This window comes from Pseudophryne corroboree, chromosome 11, assembly GCF_028390025.1.
Source record: "Pseudophryne corroboree isolate aPseCor3 chromosome 11, aPseCor3.hap2, whole genome shotgun sequence".
NCBI classification, from domain to species: domain Eukaryota; kingdom Metazoa; phylum Chordata; class Amphibia; order Anura; family Myobatrachidae; genus Pseudophryne; species Pseudophryne corroboree.
Window position 1 is genome coordinate 340356865 of NC_086454.1, and position 15792 is coordinate 340372656.

Sequence of the window (15792 nt, forward strand, 5' to 3'; positions counted from 1 at the left end):
CTTCATTGCTACAGTCAGGCCTGGTAAGGACTTTCCAACTCGCAGATAATAAGAACTGTCTCATACTACCAGAGCTTTGTGGCCCCTGCCATCCTGTAGTACCCAGGAACTGTATTATTTCTCTGCTGATTTTATGTTTCTTTTACTGCTACTGTGATGCATGGAGTTTTGTCATAAATAAACATCATTGACTTTTATTCAAGTTGTCGTGGTCACGCCTTCGGGCGGTTCTTCTTCATGTTACTTACATGTCCAGGGGTCTGATACAACCTCCCAGGTTCCGATACATCTCAGCCCCTACAACTGAGGCTGCCTCCCGTCAGCTCAGGCCCTCAGTTGTGACATTTTCACACTTCATTCACTCATCTGATGGGGGAACAAAGCACTGGCTGCTTTTTCTCCCCAAACATAAAACCCCTTTTATGTGGTACTTGGGTTAATGTATGAAATGTGTAACACATTTTTCATTGCCGAGATCATGCAACGGATGTTCCTAGTGGATTGTGTATATGTCTCAACCTCGTCGACACTGGAGTCAGACTCCGTGTCGACATCTGTGTCTGCCATCTGAGGTAACGGGCGTTTTTTGAGCCCCTGATGGCCTTTGAGACGCCTGGGCAGGCGCGGGCTGAGAAGCCGGCTGTCCCACAGCTGTTACGTCATCCAGCCTTTTATGTAAGGAGTTGACATTGTCGGTTAATACCTTCCACCTATCCATCCACTCTGGTGTCGACCCCACAGGGGGCGACATCCCATTTATCGGCCTCTGCTCCGCCTCCACGTAACCTTCCTCATCCACCATGTCGACACAGCCGTACCGACACCACACACACAGGGAATGCTCTGACTGAGGACAGGACCCCACAAAGTCCTTTGGGGAGACAGAGAGAGAGTATGCCAGCACACACCAGAGCGCTATATAATGCAGGGATTAACACTATAACCGAGTGATTTTTCCCCCAATAGCTGCTTGTATACACATATTGCGCCTAAATTTGGTGCCCCCCCTCTCTTTTTAACCCTTTGAGCCTGAAAACTACAGGGGAGAGCCTGGGGAGCTGTCTTTCAGCTGCACTGTGAAGAAAAAATGGCGCCAGTGTGCTGAGGGAGATAGCCCCGCCCCTTTTTCGGCAGACTTTTCTCCAGCTTTTTTCATGGATTCTGGCAGGGGTAATTTATCACATATATAGCCCTGGGACTATATATTGTGATGATTTGCCAGCCAAGGTGTTTATATTGCCCTCAGGGCGCCCCCCCCCAGCGCCCTGCACCCATCAGTGACCGGAGTGTGAGGTGTGCATGAGGAGCAATGGCGCACAGCTGCAGTGCTGTGCGCTACCTTGTTGAAGACTGAAGTCTTCTGCCGCCGATTTTCCGGAACACTTCTTGCTTCTGGCTCTGTAAGGGGGCTGGCGGCGCAGCTCCGGGAACGAACACCAAGGTCGGGTCCTGCGGTCGATCCCTCTGGAGCTAATGGTGTCCAGTAGCCTAAGAAGCCCAAACTTCCACCAGTTAAGTAGGTTCGCTTCTTCTCCCCTTAGTCCCTCGCTGCAGTGAGTCTGTTGCCAGCAGATCTCACTGTAAAATAAAAAACCTAAAATATACTTTCTTTCTAGGAGCTCAGGAGAGCCCCTAGTGTGCATCCAGCTCAGCCGGGCACAAGCTTCTAACTGAGGTCTGGAGGAGGGTCATAGTGGGAGGAGCCAGTGCACACCAGGTAGTCCTAAAGCTTTCTTTAGTTGTGCCCAGTCTCCTGCGGAGCCGCTATTCCCCATAGTCCTTACGGAGTCCCAGCATCCACTTAGGACGTCAGAGAAAAATAGTGCATCACCAGGGGCACCTATAGTCTTGAATTCTTAGTCGTTGGTAAACGTCCAACCTCTTAAATATTTGAGAGGTTGGCCGTTCACCAACGACTTAAGAATATAGGCGCCCCCTGGGGATACACCATTGTATATAATATGTATATATACTGACACTGTACCCTGTGGCCACATGAATGTTACACGACACTTCCGTACACTTTACAACATTTTATTATGACGAATGACAGACGCTGATGGCTTGTAACAGTGGGTGACCTACAACATACAGCCTGGAACATATTATCCCCCTGATGCTAAAGGACTGGACACAAGAAGGGTGATCCCTAAGTGTTAGCCTGTCAGTGGCAGTAGAGGGTGTGTTAGCAGCTAGGCCCCAGGCCTCCCTGTAAGCCCACATGGTCATTATATTAGCTTGGAGAATGACAAGGCAGCAGGCATTAGAGGATGGGCCAGAGACATCACAGAGTCCGTGTCAGGCAGGTGGTCATTCCCACGCAACACGGAACCCCGATACCACAGAATGACCCGAATTATTAGCAGACGGCCGCTGGCGGTGCAGATTACTACGAGTTCCCGTTCAGTTCTTCATAGAGTCCATCTTAAGTTTGGCAAAGTCTTCAGCCAGCCTCCGCACCTCGGACATACAGCCCACGTTCCTCCCGGTGGCCTGGGCAGATGTGTCCTTCCCACCTCCCTTCCCGTCCATCAGATCAGACACTTGCTGTATCCACTCGTTTGCCTTGAGGCCTTTATCGGCGGTTTCCTGGCGAGACAGAAGGGAGATTATATCATACGTGTAAAAAACACATCTGTGTAATCAGATTACTAAAACCTTCACCGAAATGCAGAGAGGGTCACTTCTGGAGTCTCCCTGGACCCTGCTGAAGAATGACCGGCCCACCCGGCCAGACGGGAGGAAAGTATGAGGAGTTTTTACCTGGGGAACTTGGCACAGGCAGGTGATCTTCCCAGCTTCGTTATCTACGCTGAAGATTATGGCCGCGGTCTTCGGAGACTGGCACTTCAGCAGCTTCAGAGACTCGTTGAGAGCCTGGCAGGAGAGAGAATGAAGGGTTGTGCGACAGAGTATGACAGAAGCCTCCGGTCCCCGGCCACAGACAGACTAATACCATACCTTGGCGGATGCACCCGCCTCCATCTCTAACACCAGGAGGGGCTGGTTGGGGTTATCGTCAATCAGCTGTTTCGTCTTCTCCAGGACCTGCAGCAAAGAGACAACACTTTATACACAGCTGATGGGAACCGTCGCTCCCAGCTGGATCTGCGCCAGGTCTGTAAGGCTGATAGGACTGGATCCGACTTATTGTTTGGCCTCATAGCGACCTTCTCTGTAAGACTGGGGTGGAAGTCATATTCGTACCAACGTCTTAACCCCACATTGTAGAGAATAATGACACTATTCACATTTTCATGACAGACAAAAAAATTACTTTCAACATTATTTTTGATAAGACGCTAATTAATACGTTAATACAACATATGTTAACGCCACACCAGACCGAGAACCCGCAGGTGCCTGTTGCGTTTCAGGCCAGAGAAGAGAATGCCTGCTCCCTGCGTCAGCGTAAATGTCACAGCGGGTCACACTATGCCAATCATGGGCGTATCGCTCACCCGCTTCTGGATATCCGCTTTGTAGGCGCGGTCCAGATCATCCATCGTCTTCTTCAGGGATTTCAACTGCTCCCGGAGTTCGTCCTTCTGCCACTGGGAGATGACGGCTGTAGCCAGGGTCTGAGAGGAGATGGGGAGGGTGAGTGGTCGAGGAATGGGGGGTGAGTTTATAGGAGACAGGAAACAGAGGGTTAAGGGCACCCGTACCTCACTGAGATCAGCTATGTCCTTCTGTACGTCTTTGTTCGGTGCAGTCTGTTGTTTCACCTTGTCTTCCAGCTGAGTGAGGGCAGCTCTCAGGGTCTCCTGTCTGCGCGCAGCCTGTGATGGTAGAGAACAGTCATCCCCTGCCAAACATCATGCTACCCCCTCCCACCCCACCACTGCCATGCTGTCTGCGCCCATTCACCTTCTGAGCCTCCGCTCCAGTGACGGCCACAATTCTTCGGATTCCTTTAGCGATGGCTTCTTCTGTTACTATGACAAATTGTCCAGCATGGCCAGAGTTCTGCAAGTGCCTGAAAGAGCGACGTGTGAGTCAGTGAACAGGCAGAAGTGGGGGCTTGTGAAGTACATTACAGTCCCCACATCCCTATAATGAGACCCATGGATCTGTAACTCGTATGACCCATCACCTAGCACTTACGTTCCACCACAGAACTCCACTGATGTTACAGAGCCCGCCGGGCCCGAGGGGTCAGCCAGCAGATCCTGCACAGGGATCCCAACAGACACCACACGCACAGGGTCTGGATAGGTCTCATCAAACACTGCACGCAGGCCCTGAATTGATTTAGCGGCTGCCAGGGGACAATCCAAGGCGTAGACAGTCTGCAGAGCAAAAAGTACAGGTTATAGCTCTCTACCTACTTAGGAGGTAAGAGACAGATGGACCGGAAGATGGTTTGGGGAAAATGGGCATGAAGATGAAGGACAATGAAGAGGAAAATGGACTGAAAACAGTGGAGTGCAGAGGGTTTGTGGGACATGGGTTTAAATGATGATAAAAAGTGGAGGGATAGAAGCTTGGAGACAGAGGATAGCGGTGGGCTTAGGGAGAGATGGGCAACAAAGGTTTTGTGGTGGCGGATAAGCTGGATAATGGCGGACAGTGGAGGGTTTGTAGGGAGGGCTGGGAGATGGCGGACAGCGGAGGGTTTGTAAGGGGAAGAGTTGGTCTGGGAGATAGTGGACAGCGGAGGCTTTGTAGGAAGAGCCGGGAGATGGCGGACAGCTGCGGGTTTGTAAGGGGACGAGTTGTGCTTGGAGATGGCGGACAGCTGCGGGTTTGTAAGGGGACGATTTGTGCTTGGAGATGGCGGACAGCGGAGGGTTTGTAAGGGGACGAGTTGTGCTTGGAGATGGCGGACAGCGGAGGGTTTGTAGGGAGAGCTGGGAGATGGCGGACAGCGGAGGGTTTGTAAGGGGACGAGTTGGGCTGGGAGATGGTGGACAACGGAGGGTTTGCAGGGGAGAGTTGTGCTGGGAGATGGCGGACAGCGGAGGCTTTGTAGGGAGAGCTGGGAGATGGCGGACAGCGGAGGGTTTGTAGGGAGAGCTGCGAGAGTATCACATTCACCTTGTTCTCCAGGATCAGTTTGTTAGCAATATCCTCCGCTTTGTGGATTTCCTGTGTGCTCATGGCTCCTTTAGCTGTAAAGTCAAACCTCAGCCTGTCAGGGGCGACCAGGGACCCCCTTTGATCGGCTTCGCCAAGCACACAGCGCAGGGCAAAGTTCAGGATGTGGGTGGCTGTGTGGTTGCTCATGATTGGACGTCGTCTTGTCTAGGAGGTAAAATAAATGTGAATTTGCTGAAAGCTGCTGGATATACATAATGACTTCCCGGCTGGGCCCTGCTCTCACCTCATCAATGTAGAGACGTACATGATCCCCAACTCTCAGGCTGCCGTACACAGTCCCCACATGTAGAACGTAGCCCCCCCGGACCTGTGTGTTCCGCACTGTGAACTCTGTTTTCTGCGGCAGACACAAGAGGTTCAGGAAGAGAACAGGAAACTACTGGAGACATTTCTCATTGGACATGCACTGTGCAGCCTTCAACGGACTACTGAGGGGTAATTATTATATCAAGTGTCTCAACACCAGCATCCCTCCCCACTGCCCAGAGGCGCCAACGCCAGCCACTACCCAGAGACGCCAATACCCGCCCTCTCCCACTGCCCAGAGACACCAACACCAGCCACTACCCAGAGACGCCAATACCCGCCCTCTCCCACAGACCCAAACACCAGCCACTACCAAGAGACGCCAATACATGCCCTCTCCCACTGCCCAGACACACCAACACTAGTCACTACCAAGAGACGCCAATACCCGCCCTCCCCACTGCCCAGAGCCGCCAACACTAGTCACTACCCAGAGACGCCAATACCCGCCCTCCCCACTGCCCAGAGGCGCCAACACTAGTCACTACCCAGAGACGCCAATACCCACCCTCCCCACTGCCCAGAGACACCAACACCAGCTACTACCCAGAGACGCCAATACCCGCCCTCCCCCACTGCCCAGAGACGCCAATACCCACCCTCCCCACTGCCCAGAGGCGCCAACACCAGCTACTACCCAGAGACGCCAATACCCACCCTCCCCACTGCCCAGAGGCGCCAACACCAGCTACTACCCAGAGACGCCAATACCCGCCCTCCCCACTGCCCAGAGGCGCCAACACCAGCTGCTACCCAGAGACGCCAATACCCACCCTCCCCACTGCCCAGAGGCGCCAACACCAGCTACTACCCAGAGACGCCAATACCCACCCTCCCCCACTGCCCAGAGACACCAACACCAGTCACTACCCAGAGACGCCAATACCCACCCTCCCTACTGCCCAGAGACACCAACACCAGTCACTACCCAGAGACGCCAATACCCACCCTCCCTACTGCCCAGAGATGCCAACACCAGCTACTACCTGGAGATGCGAATACCCGCCCTCCCCACTGCCCAGAGATGCCAATACCCACCCTCCCCACTGCCCAAAGATGCCAATACCTGCCCTCCCCACTGCCCCCTAGCTACTCACAGATCCTAGACGTCAACTTCTCACCCCTCCCTCACTACTCAGACAAGTCTCCCTAGCTATCCATGGACCCACAACACCACCACCCACCCCTCCCCGCTACCCAGAGACACAAGCACCCAGCTCTCCTCTAAGCACAGACCTGATGCCATCACCCACCCCTCCAGTGATTCACAGAGACCAACCCCTCCACCACCAGCTAGAGGCACGAGAGGACACCCGCCTGTCCACCAATCTCCAGAGACACAGAACACATATGACGAGGATAAGGTTCATCTTCAGATTGCGGCCACATGATTGTGCTGAAGGTTAGCGTTATTTTCACATACATGGTTTAATGGTTTTCCACATAAGAAACTAGTCTGGAAACAAGACTGCATCCTGTTATACCGCTGGTGGAACCCAACACATATAATGATATCCTGGACTCACATCGTCACTGCTGTCATCCTCTCGGACCATATATCCCTCATCGTACGTTTGCCCTCCTTGTTCGGCATAGAAGCAGGTCTTGTCCAGCACCAGCCCACACTCCTGTCCCGTGCTGACCTCGTCCACAAAGGTCTTCTCGCGTCGGATGGCTTTCACTGTGCCCACCACACTTTCCAGTTCTGACAGAGGATAAGGTCACAATATCAGGCCCACCTTCCCTTCTCTACTGATCCAAACGTCACCATTCATGTGTGTCATCGTCATCTTCTCCCCTACCCCAGCTTACCATAGACCCCATCAGAGCTGGAGGTGTAACTGTATTTTGGAGAATCATCCGTAGGTTCCAGACCCCGGGAACGCAACTCCTCAATAGCGTAAATGTCCAGCATCAACAGGTCCTCATCTCCAGCGCCCTTCCCCTGAGACTTCAGCTGAAAGCGGACACAGAGGCTCCGAAAGTCAGATAGCAGGCGGAACAGTGGATTTAATCCAACAAAATAAAAGGCAGACAAAAGAAGGAGAACATGGGGGCGAGACATAAAATAATGAACAATACACCATTGCGGCTCATAAAATGATCAAATCCTATTGCTCAGGTACACAGTGAGGTGTATATGAAAGGAGAAGGTTATACCGGGATCTTCCTACACGCAGGTACTGTACTGGCTACAAGCACAGCTCTCCTTAATAGGACAATGAGTTTCATGGTAGCGACCGGCTGAATTACCTGAGCAACTTTCCTCTCTTCTTCAAAACTCTCCATATCCACCTTCAGGCCACGCTCCTCTGCGATCAGGCCGGTCAGATCCACGGGGAAGCCGTAGGTGTCATACAGCAGCCACGCCGTGTCACCTGGGAAGCAGGAAAGAGTGTGACTGGGGACTGCAGACTATACCCCATGTCTAGCAACGCCACAGAGAGGCCACCTCCAGCCCCCCCACTATTAGAGGCCACCTCCAGCCCCCCCACTACAGATAGAGCTGCATAAGGGCCGCAGTGATGGACAGCTCTTACCTGGAATGGTCTTACTCTCCCCCAAGCTCTGTATCTTTCGGTCCAGGATGCGGCGCCCCCTGTTGAGGGTTTTCAGAAACTGGGTCTCTTCATCATTAATAATGTCCTTCACCATGTCAGGGTCTTTCCTAAGCTCTGGGAAAGCGTCTCCCTGCAGACACAGAAAGGGTTTATATGGCAAGTGTCGCTACAAGCTTCTGCCACTAGAGGTCCTCGCAACGGAGAACAAGCTCACATCTCCCGGGAAGTGTCAAAGATATGACGGTTCTGTCACTGTATGCGGCGTCACTTACCAAGGACTGGACGACAACATCCACCAGAGTTGAGAAGAATCCCTTTGAAGCGCCGAGTTTCTCATGAGCGTATCTCACTGCGCGACGGAGAATTCTGCGCAGGACATATCTGAAATAGAGGATAGTAATGTACTTACACTGTGCGTGTATCTGGTTATTACAGGCATTCTGTAGCGCGATCCCCTTACCCGCGGCCGGTATTATCCGGTCTCCCACCATCAGCAAGTGCCACAGTGATTGTCCTGGCATGATCTGCAAGCACCCTGTATGCCATATCTATGCCATCCTCATCCTCCGTGCCCACCTTCCCGGAGTACGGCCTGGCCCCAGAGCCCTGCGAGAAGAGAACATACTGCTCAGGGACTGGCTGAGGACTATACGCTGCACAACATATACTCTCATCGGTTCCGCAGCGGTAAGGGTTACCGGCTTCCTAAACCTGCAACAATCATTCCATAGGGAAATGGGGGAAGGGGTGAGGGGGGGGGGGGGGGGAGCACTAATACAGGAACTCCCAACCAAGGTCTTTTACTGGGTGTAGTATGAGTGACGGCGGCCGGGATCCCGACCGCTGGCATACCGACAGCTGGGCGAGCGCTAATGAGCCCCTTGCGGGCTCACTGCGGGCATGGCGGCATGCGTTTATTCTCCCTTCAGGGGGGGTCGTGGACTCCCAAGAGGGAGAATATGTGTCAGCATACTGGCGGTCGGGATCCCGGCGCCGGTATGCTGGGCCGGCGGCATACTGAAAACCACCCCTTTTACTATCTGTGCTCAAGCATGGATATCACTAAAACCTGGACGGTAAGTGCCTTGCAGACTGAGGTCGGGAAACACTGGAAAAGGACACAGTCACTAGTCCCACAACTGAAGCCCCCGGAACCCGCTGCCACAAACATACAGCCCACGCTAGCGGTACCTTCTGGATGGCGTCAAAGTACGGAAGGAACAGGTCAGTGTCATAGTTGGACATTTTGTTCTGCAGCACAGACACCAGTCTCTCCAGCCCCATCCCAGTATCGATGCTCTTCTTAGGCAATGGCTTCAGGCTGCCGTCACTCTCCCTATAAGAGACAATACCAGTGCAATCAGTGTGCCTTACAGGGGGGGGGGGGGGGGGGGGGTACAGGGTAAGCAGACACCAGGAGATACCTGCATCTGATCCATGTAGTGATATCCCCTCCTCCCCTCACACACAGAGGGCTGTTTACTGACAGAGTCACAGCTATCCCCAATGAGAGCTGGCGTGTGATTGGATACTGTGATTTCCGTGCAGAGTTAGTAAATAGCCCTCGTTGTCAGTACAATGAGAGAGAAATGAGGGACAGCGTCATATACACGTTATTACACATTATCCCCCCTGGGCTGGAGCGCACCGCACTCACCTGTTATACTGGATGAACACCAGGTTCCAGATCTCCAGTACATTGGGGTCATCCATATTTACCAAGTGAGCAGCATCGCGGCCCCCAATGCGATCAAAGTGAATCTCGCTGCACGGTCCGCAGGGGCCGGTGTCCCCCATCTCCCAGAAGTTGTCCTTCATGCTGCCTGGCAGTATACGGCTGTCCGGTAGGCTGCGGAGAGACGGCCCATAATTACCCCCCTGCACAATGTGTGGCCAATACACCAGCTATACGCTCTGCGTCTCATCTTACCCCAGCTCCAGCCAGATCTGCTTACATTCCAGGTCTGGTTCCAAACCAGCTGCCTCGTTACCACCAAAGTAGGTGACGTACAGACGCTCGATGTCAATACCAAACTCCTTGGTCAGAAGATCTAGGGCCATCTTACATGCCAACTCCTGCAGGGGGCAGCAAAGTACCAGCATTATTACACATACTACTACCACCGCCTCACAGGGGAGCACCACTCACACCTCACAGAGGCACACCGAGCCGTCCACTCACACCTTCGCACCCTGCCGCCCACTCACACCTCAGAGGCACACCGAGCCATCCACTCACACCTTCGCACCCCACCGCCCACCGAGCCACCCACTCACACCTCGCAGAGACACACCTCGCAGAGACGCACCCCGCCGCCCACTCACACCTCACAGAGGCACACCGAGCCGTCCACTCACACCTTCGCACCCCGCCGCCCACTCACACCTCACAGAGGCACACCGAGCCACCCACTCACACCTGCGCACCCCACCTCACAGAGGCACACCGAGCCGTCCACTCACACCTGCGCACCCCTGCCGCCCATTCACACTTCACAGAGGCACACCGAGCCGCCCACTCACACCTGCGCACTCCACCGCCCACTCACACCTCACAGAGGCACACCGAGCCGTCCACTCACACCTGCGCACCCCACCGCCCACTCACACCTCACAGAGGCATACCGAGCCATCCACTCATACCTGCGCACCCAACCGCCCACTCACACCTCACAGAGGCATACCGAGCCGTCCACTCACACCTGAGCACCCCGCCGCCTACTCACACCCCCCAGGGGAGCACCCCGCCGCCCACTCACACCCCCCAGGGAAGCTCTCTGCCACCAATTCACAACGATGCACACCACTACCTCCTCACACAGGAGAGTCGCACACTACAACCTCCTCCCATGCACAATAGTCACCTTGAAGTAGTCACCAAATGACCAGGACCCCAGCATTTCGAAGAACGTATGATGATAGACATCCTTCCCCACGTCATCGAGGTCGTTGTGCTTTCCCCCGGCACGGATACACTTCTGTGTGTTGGCTGCTCGGTTGAGTTTGGCCATGGGGTGGGACGGGTCTATGGTGTTCAGGAAGATTGGCTTGAACTGGACAGAAGAAGTTACAGTGTGGGTGGGAGAAGTGCAGGACATGAGAGACTGAACTGCTGCGAGGACAAGAGAAGCGGCAAACCCTTCACCCAACATCAGCACCGGCTGGGATCATGATGCCAATATGAAAATGTGACCTGCGTGTTACACTTCCTGGAGTGACTGCTTAATACCTGCTGCCATATTTCCATGGAAGTCCATTCCAGGTGCAGACTGATCAATAAACAGCAGCCCATTATAGAGGAATATGACATAGCCACTGAGCGCACCACGCGTTTTACAAGCTGAACAGAGCAATGCATTTCCATTATCCTGCTACATGAAAGACGTAGGGATAGATTCAGTAAGCGACGGGTTCTCTAAGCTGCCAATGTTCAGCGATTTGGCCACAGGATACAAAACAGCAAGAATATTACAAATAATGATTCTGCATTCCGTATTATTGCCGTTCTACGGCCTGTGGGGGAGACTACTGAAAAATCTGCAGCTTTGAAAACCCGTGGCTTAGTAAATACAGTGGTAGAGTATTTGTAAGCCGTGACCTGGATCACATCGCAGCATCAGCTGCACCGGCCCTGCACTTTAGTCCAGGTGCAGTAACAAGCTACGAGCTTTCACCAATGACTGTACACATCAGGCTGGCTCTGCCTGGAACAAAAAAACAAACTTACACTGCACAAAAATCACTGGAAAAATATACAACCAGTCCCCAGAGCGCTCGTCTCCTACTCCCGCCACTCACCACATTTTCAGTCTTTATTTAGCCCGCGCACAGGTTCCCTTTCCCTACACCTGTGGACTGAGTGCTGGCCGCTTCCCGCGGTGGGTGAATGAATACAGGGCAACTGGCGCCGCAGGGATTTCACTGCACAGTGACTTCTGGTTGGGGATGGATGCAGCATGTCTGATTGTTCTGTCCCCATGTTCCAGCACACGTATTGCAGGGCTACTCTGACATGGACGGTGAACATATAGTAATTGTAACATGTGAAACAAGTACAGCAGATCCGATCATACAGGCCCTTATCATATCTGCACTACTGTAACCTCGCCCTCCCAGCTCACGTCTAATCTCCCCCTACATCACACAAGACCCACAGGCACTGGTCATACAGACGGGGCTGGTATCTCTCTCCAAGTCTCTGAAGCAGCTTGCCCCATGTCCGTAATCTACAGCGTGGAACCCTGGAAGGGAGCGCTAGGTAAGGTCACCAGGCTGGGGATCAGGTGGAAGTGACCCAGCACAGGCACCTGCTTCATATACAGCCTATTCCAGCTCACCTGGTTCATGCCGGCATTGGCAAATAGCAGTGTGGGGTCATCCAGTGGAACCACAGCAGAGGAGTGCACATACGTGTGACCGTTCTCCTTGAAGAAGTCGATGAACTTCTGCCGGATCTCGGCGGCTGTCAGTGTCGTCTTCATGGTGACCTGAGCCATATAGAGATTATTAGGCACCTATAGCCTTACTGTGCCCCCAGTACCTATAGTGTACACCTGTGCCCCCAGTACCTATAGTGTACACCTGTGCCCCCAGTACCCAGCGCCTATAGCCACATTGTGCCCCCAGCACCTATAGCCACAGCCACACACCTATAGCCCCACTGTGCCCCCCAGTATCCAGCACCTACAGTGTACACCTGTGCCCCCAGTACCCAGCGCCTATTGCCACACTGTGCCCCCAGTACCCAGCGCCTATAGAGTGTAAACCTGTGCCCCCAGTACCCAGCACCTATAGCCACACTGTGCCCCTAGTACCCAGCGCCTATAGCCACATTGTGCCCCCAGCACCTATAGCCACAGCCACACACCTATAGCCCCACTGTGCCCCCCAGTATCCAGCACCTACAGTGTACACCTGTGCCCCCAGTACCCAGCGCCTATTGCCACACTGTGCCCCCAGTACCCAGCGCCTATAGAGTGTAAACCTGTGCCCCCAGTACCCAGCACCTATAGCCACACTGTGCCCCTAGTACCCAGCGCCTATAGCGTGTAAACCTGTGCCCCCAGTACCCAGCGCCTATAGAGTGTAAACCTGTGCCCCCAGTACCTATAGAGTGTAAACCTGTGCCCCCAGTACCCAGCGCCTATAGCCACACTGTGCCCCCAGTACACAGCACCTATTGCCACACTGTGCCCCCAGTACACGGCACCTATAGAGTCTATGCCTGTGACCACACTGTGCCCCCAGTACCTATAGAGTGTAAACCTGTGTCCCCAGTACATATAGACTGTACACTTATGCCCCCAGTACATATAGAGTGCAAGCCTATAACCACACTGTGCCTCCAGTACCCAGCGCCTGTACAGTAACCCCCAGCACCCTATAGCTGGGGTACTTATCCTCCAGCTGGGGGCACCTAGTAACCCCCAACTCTGTTATAACCCCCTCTGCCCTATGGCTGGGGTGATTATCCTCCTGCTGGGGGCACCTAGTAACCCCCAGCTGTTATACCCCTCTACCCTATAGCTGAGGTACTTATCCTCCTGCTGGGGGCACCTAGTAACCCCCAGCTGTTATACCCCTCTACCCTATAGCTGAGGTACTTATCCTCCTGCTGGGGGCACCTAGTAACCCCCAGCTGTTATACCCCTCTACCCTATAGCTGAGGTACTTATCCTCCTGCTGGGGGCACCTAGTAACCCCCAGCTCTGTTATAACCCTCTGCCCTATGGCTGGGGTAATTATCCCCCTGCTGGGGGCACCTAGTAACCCCCAACTCTGTTATTACCCTCTGCCCTATGGCTGGGGTAATTATCCTCCTGCTGGGGGCACCTAGTAACCCCCAACTCTGTTATTACCCTCTGCCCTATGGCTGGGGTAATTATCCTCCTGCTGGTGGCACCTAGTAACCCCCAACTCTGTTATAACCCTCTGCCCTATGGCTGGGGTACTTATCCTCCTGCTGGGGGCACCTAGTAACCCCCAGCTGTTATACCCCTCTACCCTATAGCTGAGGTACTTATCCTCCTGCTGGGGGCACCTAGTAACCCCCAGCTCTGTTATTACCCTCTTCCCTATGGCTGGGGTAATTATTATCCCCCTGCTGGGGGCACCTAGCAACCCCCAGCTCTGTTATACCCCCTCTGCCCTATGGATGGGGTAATTATCCCCCTGCTGGGGGCACCTAGTAACCCCCAGCTGTTATACCCCTCTACCCTATAGCTGAGGTACTTATCCTCCTGCTGGGGGCACCTAGTAACCCCCAGCTCTGTTATTACCCTCTTCCCTATGGCTGGGGTAATTATTATCCCCCTGCTGGGGGCACCTAGCAACCCCCAGCTCTGTTATACCCCCTCTGCCCTATGGCTGGGGTAATTATCCTCCTGCTGGGGCACCTAGTAACCACCAGCTCTGTTATATCCTCTGCCCTATAGCCGGGGGCCTCTATCACATCGCACCCCCGGTGACAGCGGCTGCTCCTCCCCCACACGGGCACTTACGGGTGGTACAGTGAACGCTCCCTGTGTCGCTGAAGCTGCTCTCCTACCGGCCACACACACCACGTTCCCTCACACACAGACAGCAGCTGGCAGACTCCGCCCTCACCTCTCGCTGATAGGTCGCCTCTCGTCGGCTGCCGCTCTCTATAGGCTGCAGCAACTGTCACTCAGCGATACCGAGGCTGCCGGCTGATGCAACTAGAGGCAAAGGGCTGGTCACGTGATGGGGGGAAGAGAGGGGGTATGTGAGCTGTGTGTGTGTGTCAGCGACAGAGCGGGGTCCGTGAGGGGGGGGTGTGAAATATGATGGGAGATTATTGCAGCAACCTCATTATATGACGTCAGCGTTGTTTGGTTAACCCCCAACAGGTCATGTTTTCAGGATTTCTTTAAGATAATTACTAGTGAGGGCCATTGTAATGTGCCTTGTAGCCTTAATATTGGCAAACAGAACGCTGAATGAACGCAATGTACCATGGGATAAGCTCGGGAAGCATGCCACAGTTACTAGCCTCCGCTTCCCATGGCAATCCCTCATAATGACGAGAGAAAGACATCCTGAAAACATGACCTGTTGACGGTGTATCAGGATTGACAGCGCTGTGTTCCTGTACTAGCGCACATACATGAAGGGCAGTGCTGGTATTACTGCGTGTGCGCCCTGTGTGAGGGGGGAAATGTGAGGTGCGAGGTGAGCACATGCTTCTCAGTACAGTGCCAACCCGTGGCCCCGATGCCCGTCCCTCCCATACCTCCACACGGGGGCCACTGTCTGCAGTATTCCCAATGGTCTCTGTGATAAATATCTGGCAGATGGCGGCATCATTTGTCCCTGATCCCCGGGCATTGAGCATCTGCCTCTGGAAATGTTCCTGGTGAACTTGACATAGCCCATCCACATTCATTAATACTGCTCACTGCTGGGAAATGCGGGTCACTGCCAGGTTATGCGGGTCACTGCTCCAGAGGTGTAGCTAGTCGCTATGGTGCCCGAAGCAAGGGTATGTTTTGGCACTTCCCCCCTCCCCCCCCCCCCCTCCTCCCCTGTACTGAATTGGGGGCCTGGTCAACATGTGGTGCATGTTACATTTGAAAAGAAACAACATTTAAAAATCCTAAATTGGTGACGGGGCCAATTCTAGACCATGTGGAGCTCAGGGCGAAAGTTTCCTTTGGGTGCCCCCCATGTTTAAAATAGGGTCAGTGCGTACCAAAGCCTTACAACAACATATAGGGGCATGGCAGTATGGACGGTGTAATGGTTACCATTACTGCCTCACAACACTATAAAGAGGGCGGGCAGAGCTCCGGCATGTGCTGGC

General features: G+C 53.8%; 2 protein-coding genes across 4 annotated transcripts in view; one reads left to right on the top strand and one right to left on the bottom strand.

Moving 5' to 3' along the window:
- Positions 1-2018: 2018 nt before the first annotated feature.
- On the bottom strand, positions 2019-14649 carry AARS1 (alanyl-tRNA synthetase 1). Of its 2 annotated transcripts, none has more exons than XM_063945878.1 (21): positions 14577-14649; positions 12308-12457; positions 10835-11023; positions 9901-10046; positions 9628-9819; positions 9162-9306; positions 8431-8576; positions 8243-8351; positions 7950-8100; positions 7663-7787; positions 7222-7366; positions 6936-7114; positions 5327-5440; positions 5041-5247; positions 4108-4292; positions 3871-3979; positions 3669-3782; positions 3462-3581; positions 2962-3048; positions 2764-2877; positions 2019-2589 (listed from the first exon to the last, which is right to left on the bottom strand). In XM_063945878.1, the coding sequence occupies exons 2-21, from the start codon at positions 12449-12451 to the stop codon at positions 2404-2406; spliced, it is 2907 nt and encodes a 968-aa protein (XP_063801948.1). In that variant the 5' UTR covers positions 12452-12457; positions 14577-14649; the 3' UTR covers positions 2019-2403. The 2 variants fall into 2 exon arrangements, with proteins under 2 accessions (XP_063801948.1, XP_063801947.1); XM_063945877.1 differs by lacking the exon at positions 14577-14649 and adding an exon at positions 14471-14570.
- The window catches only part of LOC134969735 (fibulin-7-like), a 50367-nt gene continuing 49222 nt past the window's right edge, over positions 14648-15792 (top strand). For both annotated transcript variants that reach the window (XM_063945879.1, XM_063945880.1), the window contains exon 1: positions 14648-14711. In XM_063945879.1, coding sequence (XP_063801949.1) covers positions 14663-14711 — 49 coding nt within the window. In that variant the 5' untranslated portion in view covers positions 14648-14662. The remainder of the gene's footprint in view (positions 14712-15792) is intronic.

Excerpts from the sequence above, each read along its gene's own strand:
- AARS1 (XM_063945878.1), bottom strand. The coding sequence starts at position 12,451 with ATGAAGACGACACTGACAGCCGCCGAGATCCGGCAGAAGTTCATCGAC. Across the intron at positions 10,047-10,834 it reads CATTTGGTGACTACTTCAAG|GAGTTGGCATGTAAGATGGC; the intron begins GTGACTATTGTG and ends TGCCCCCTGCAG. Across the intron at positions 9,307-9,627 it reads GTGTTCATCCAGTATAACAG|GGAGAGTGACGGCAGCCTGA; the intron begins GTGAGTGCGGTG and ends TGTCTCTTATAG.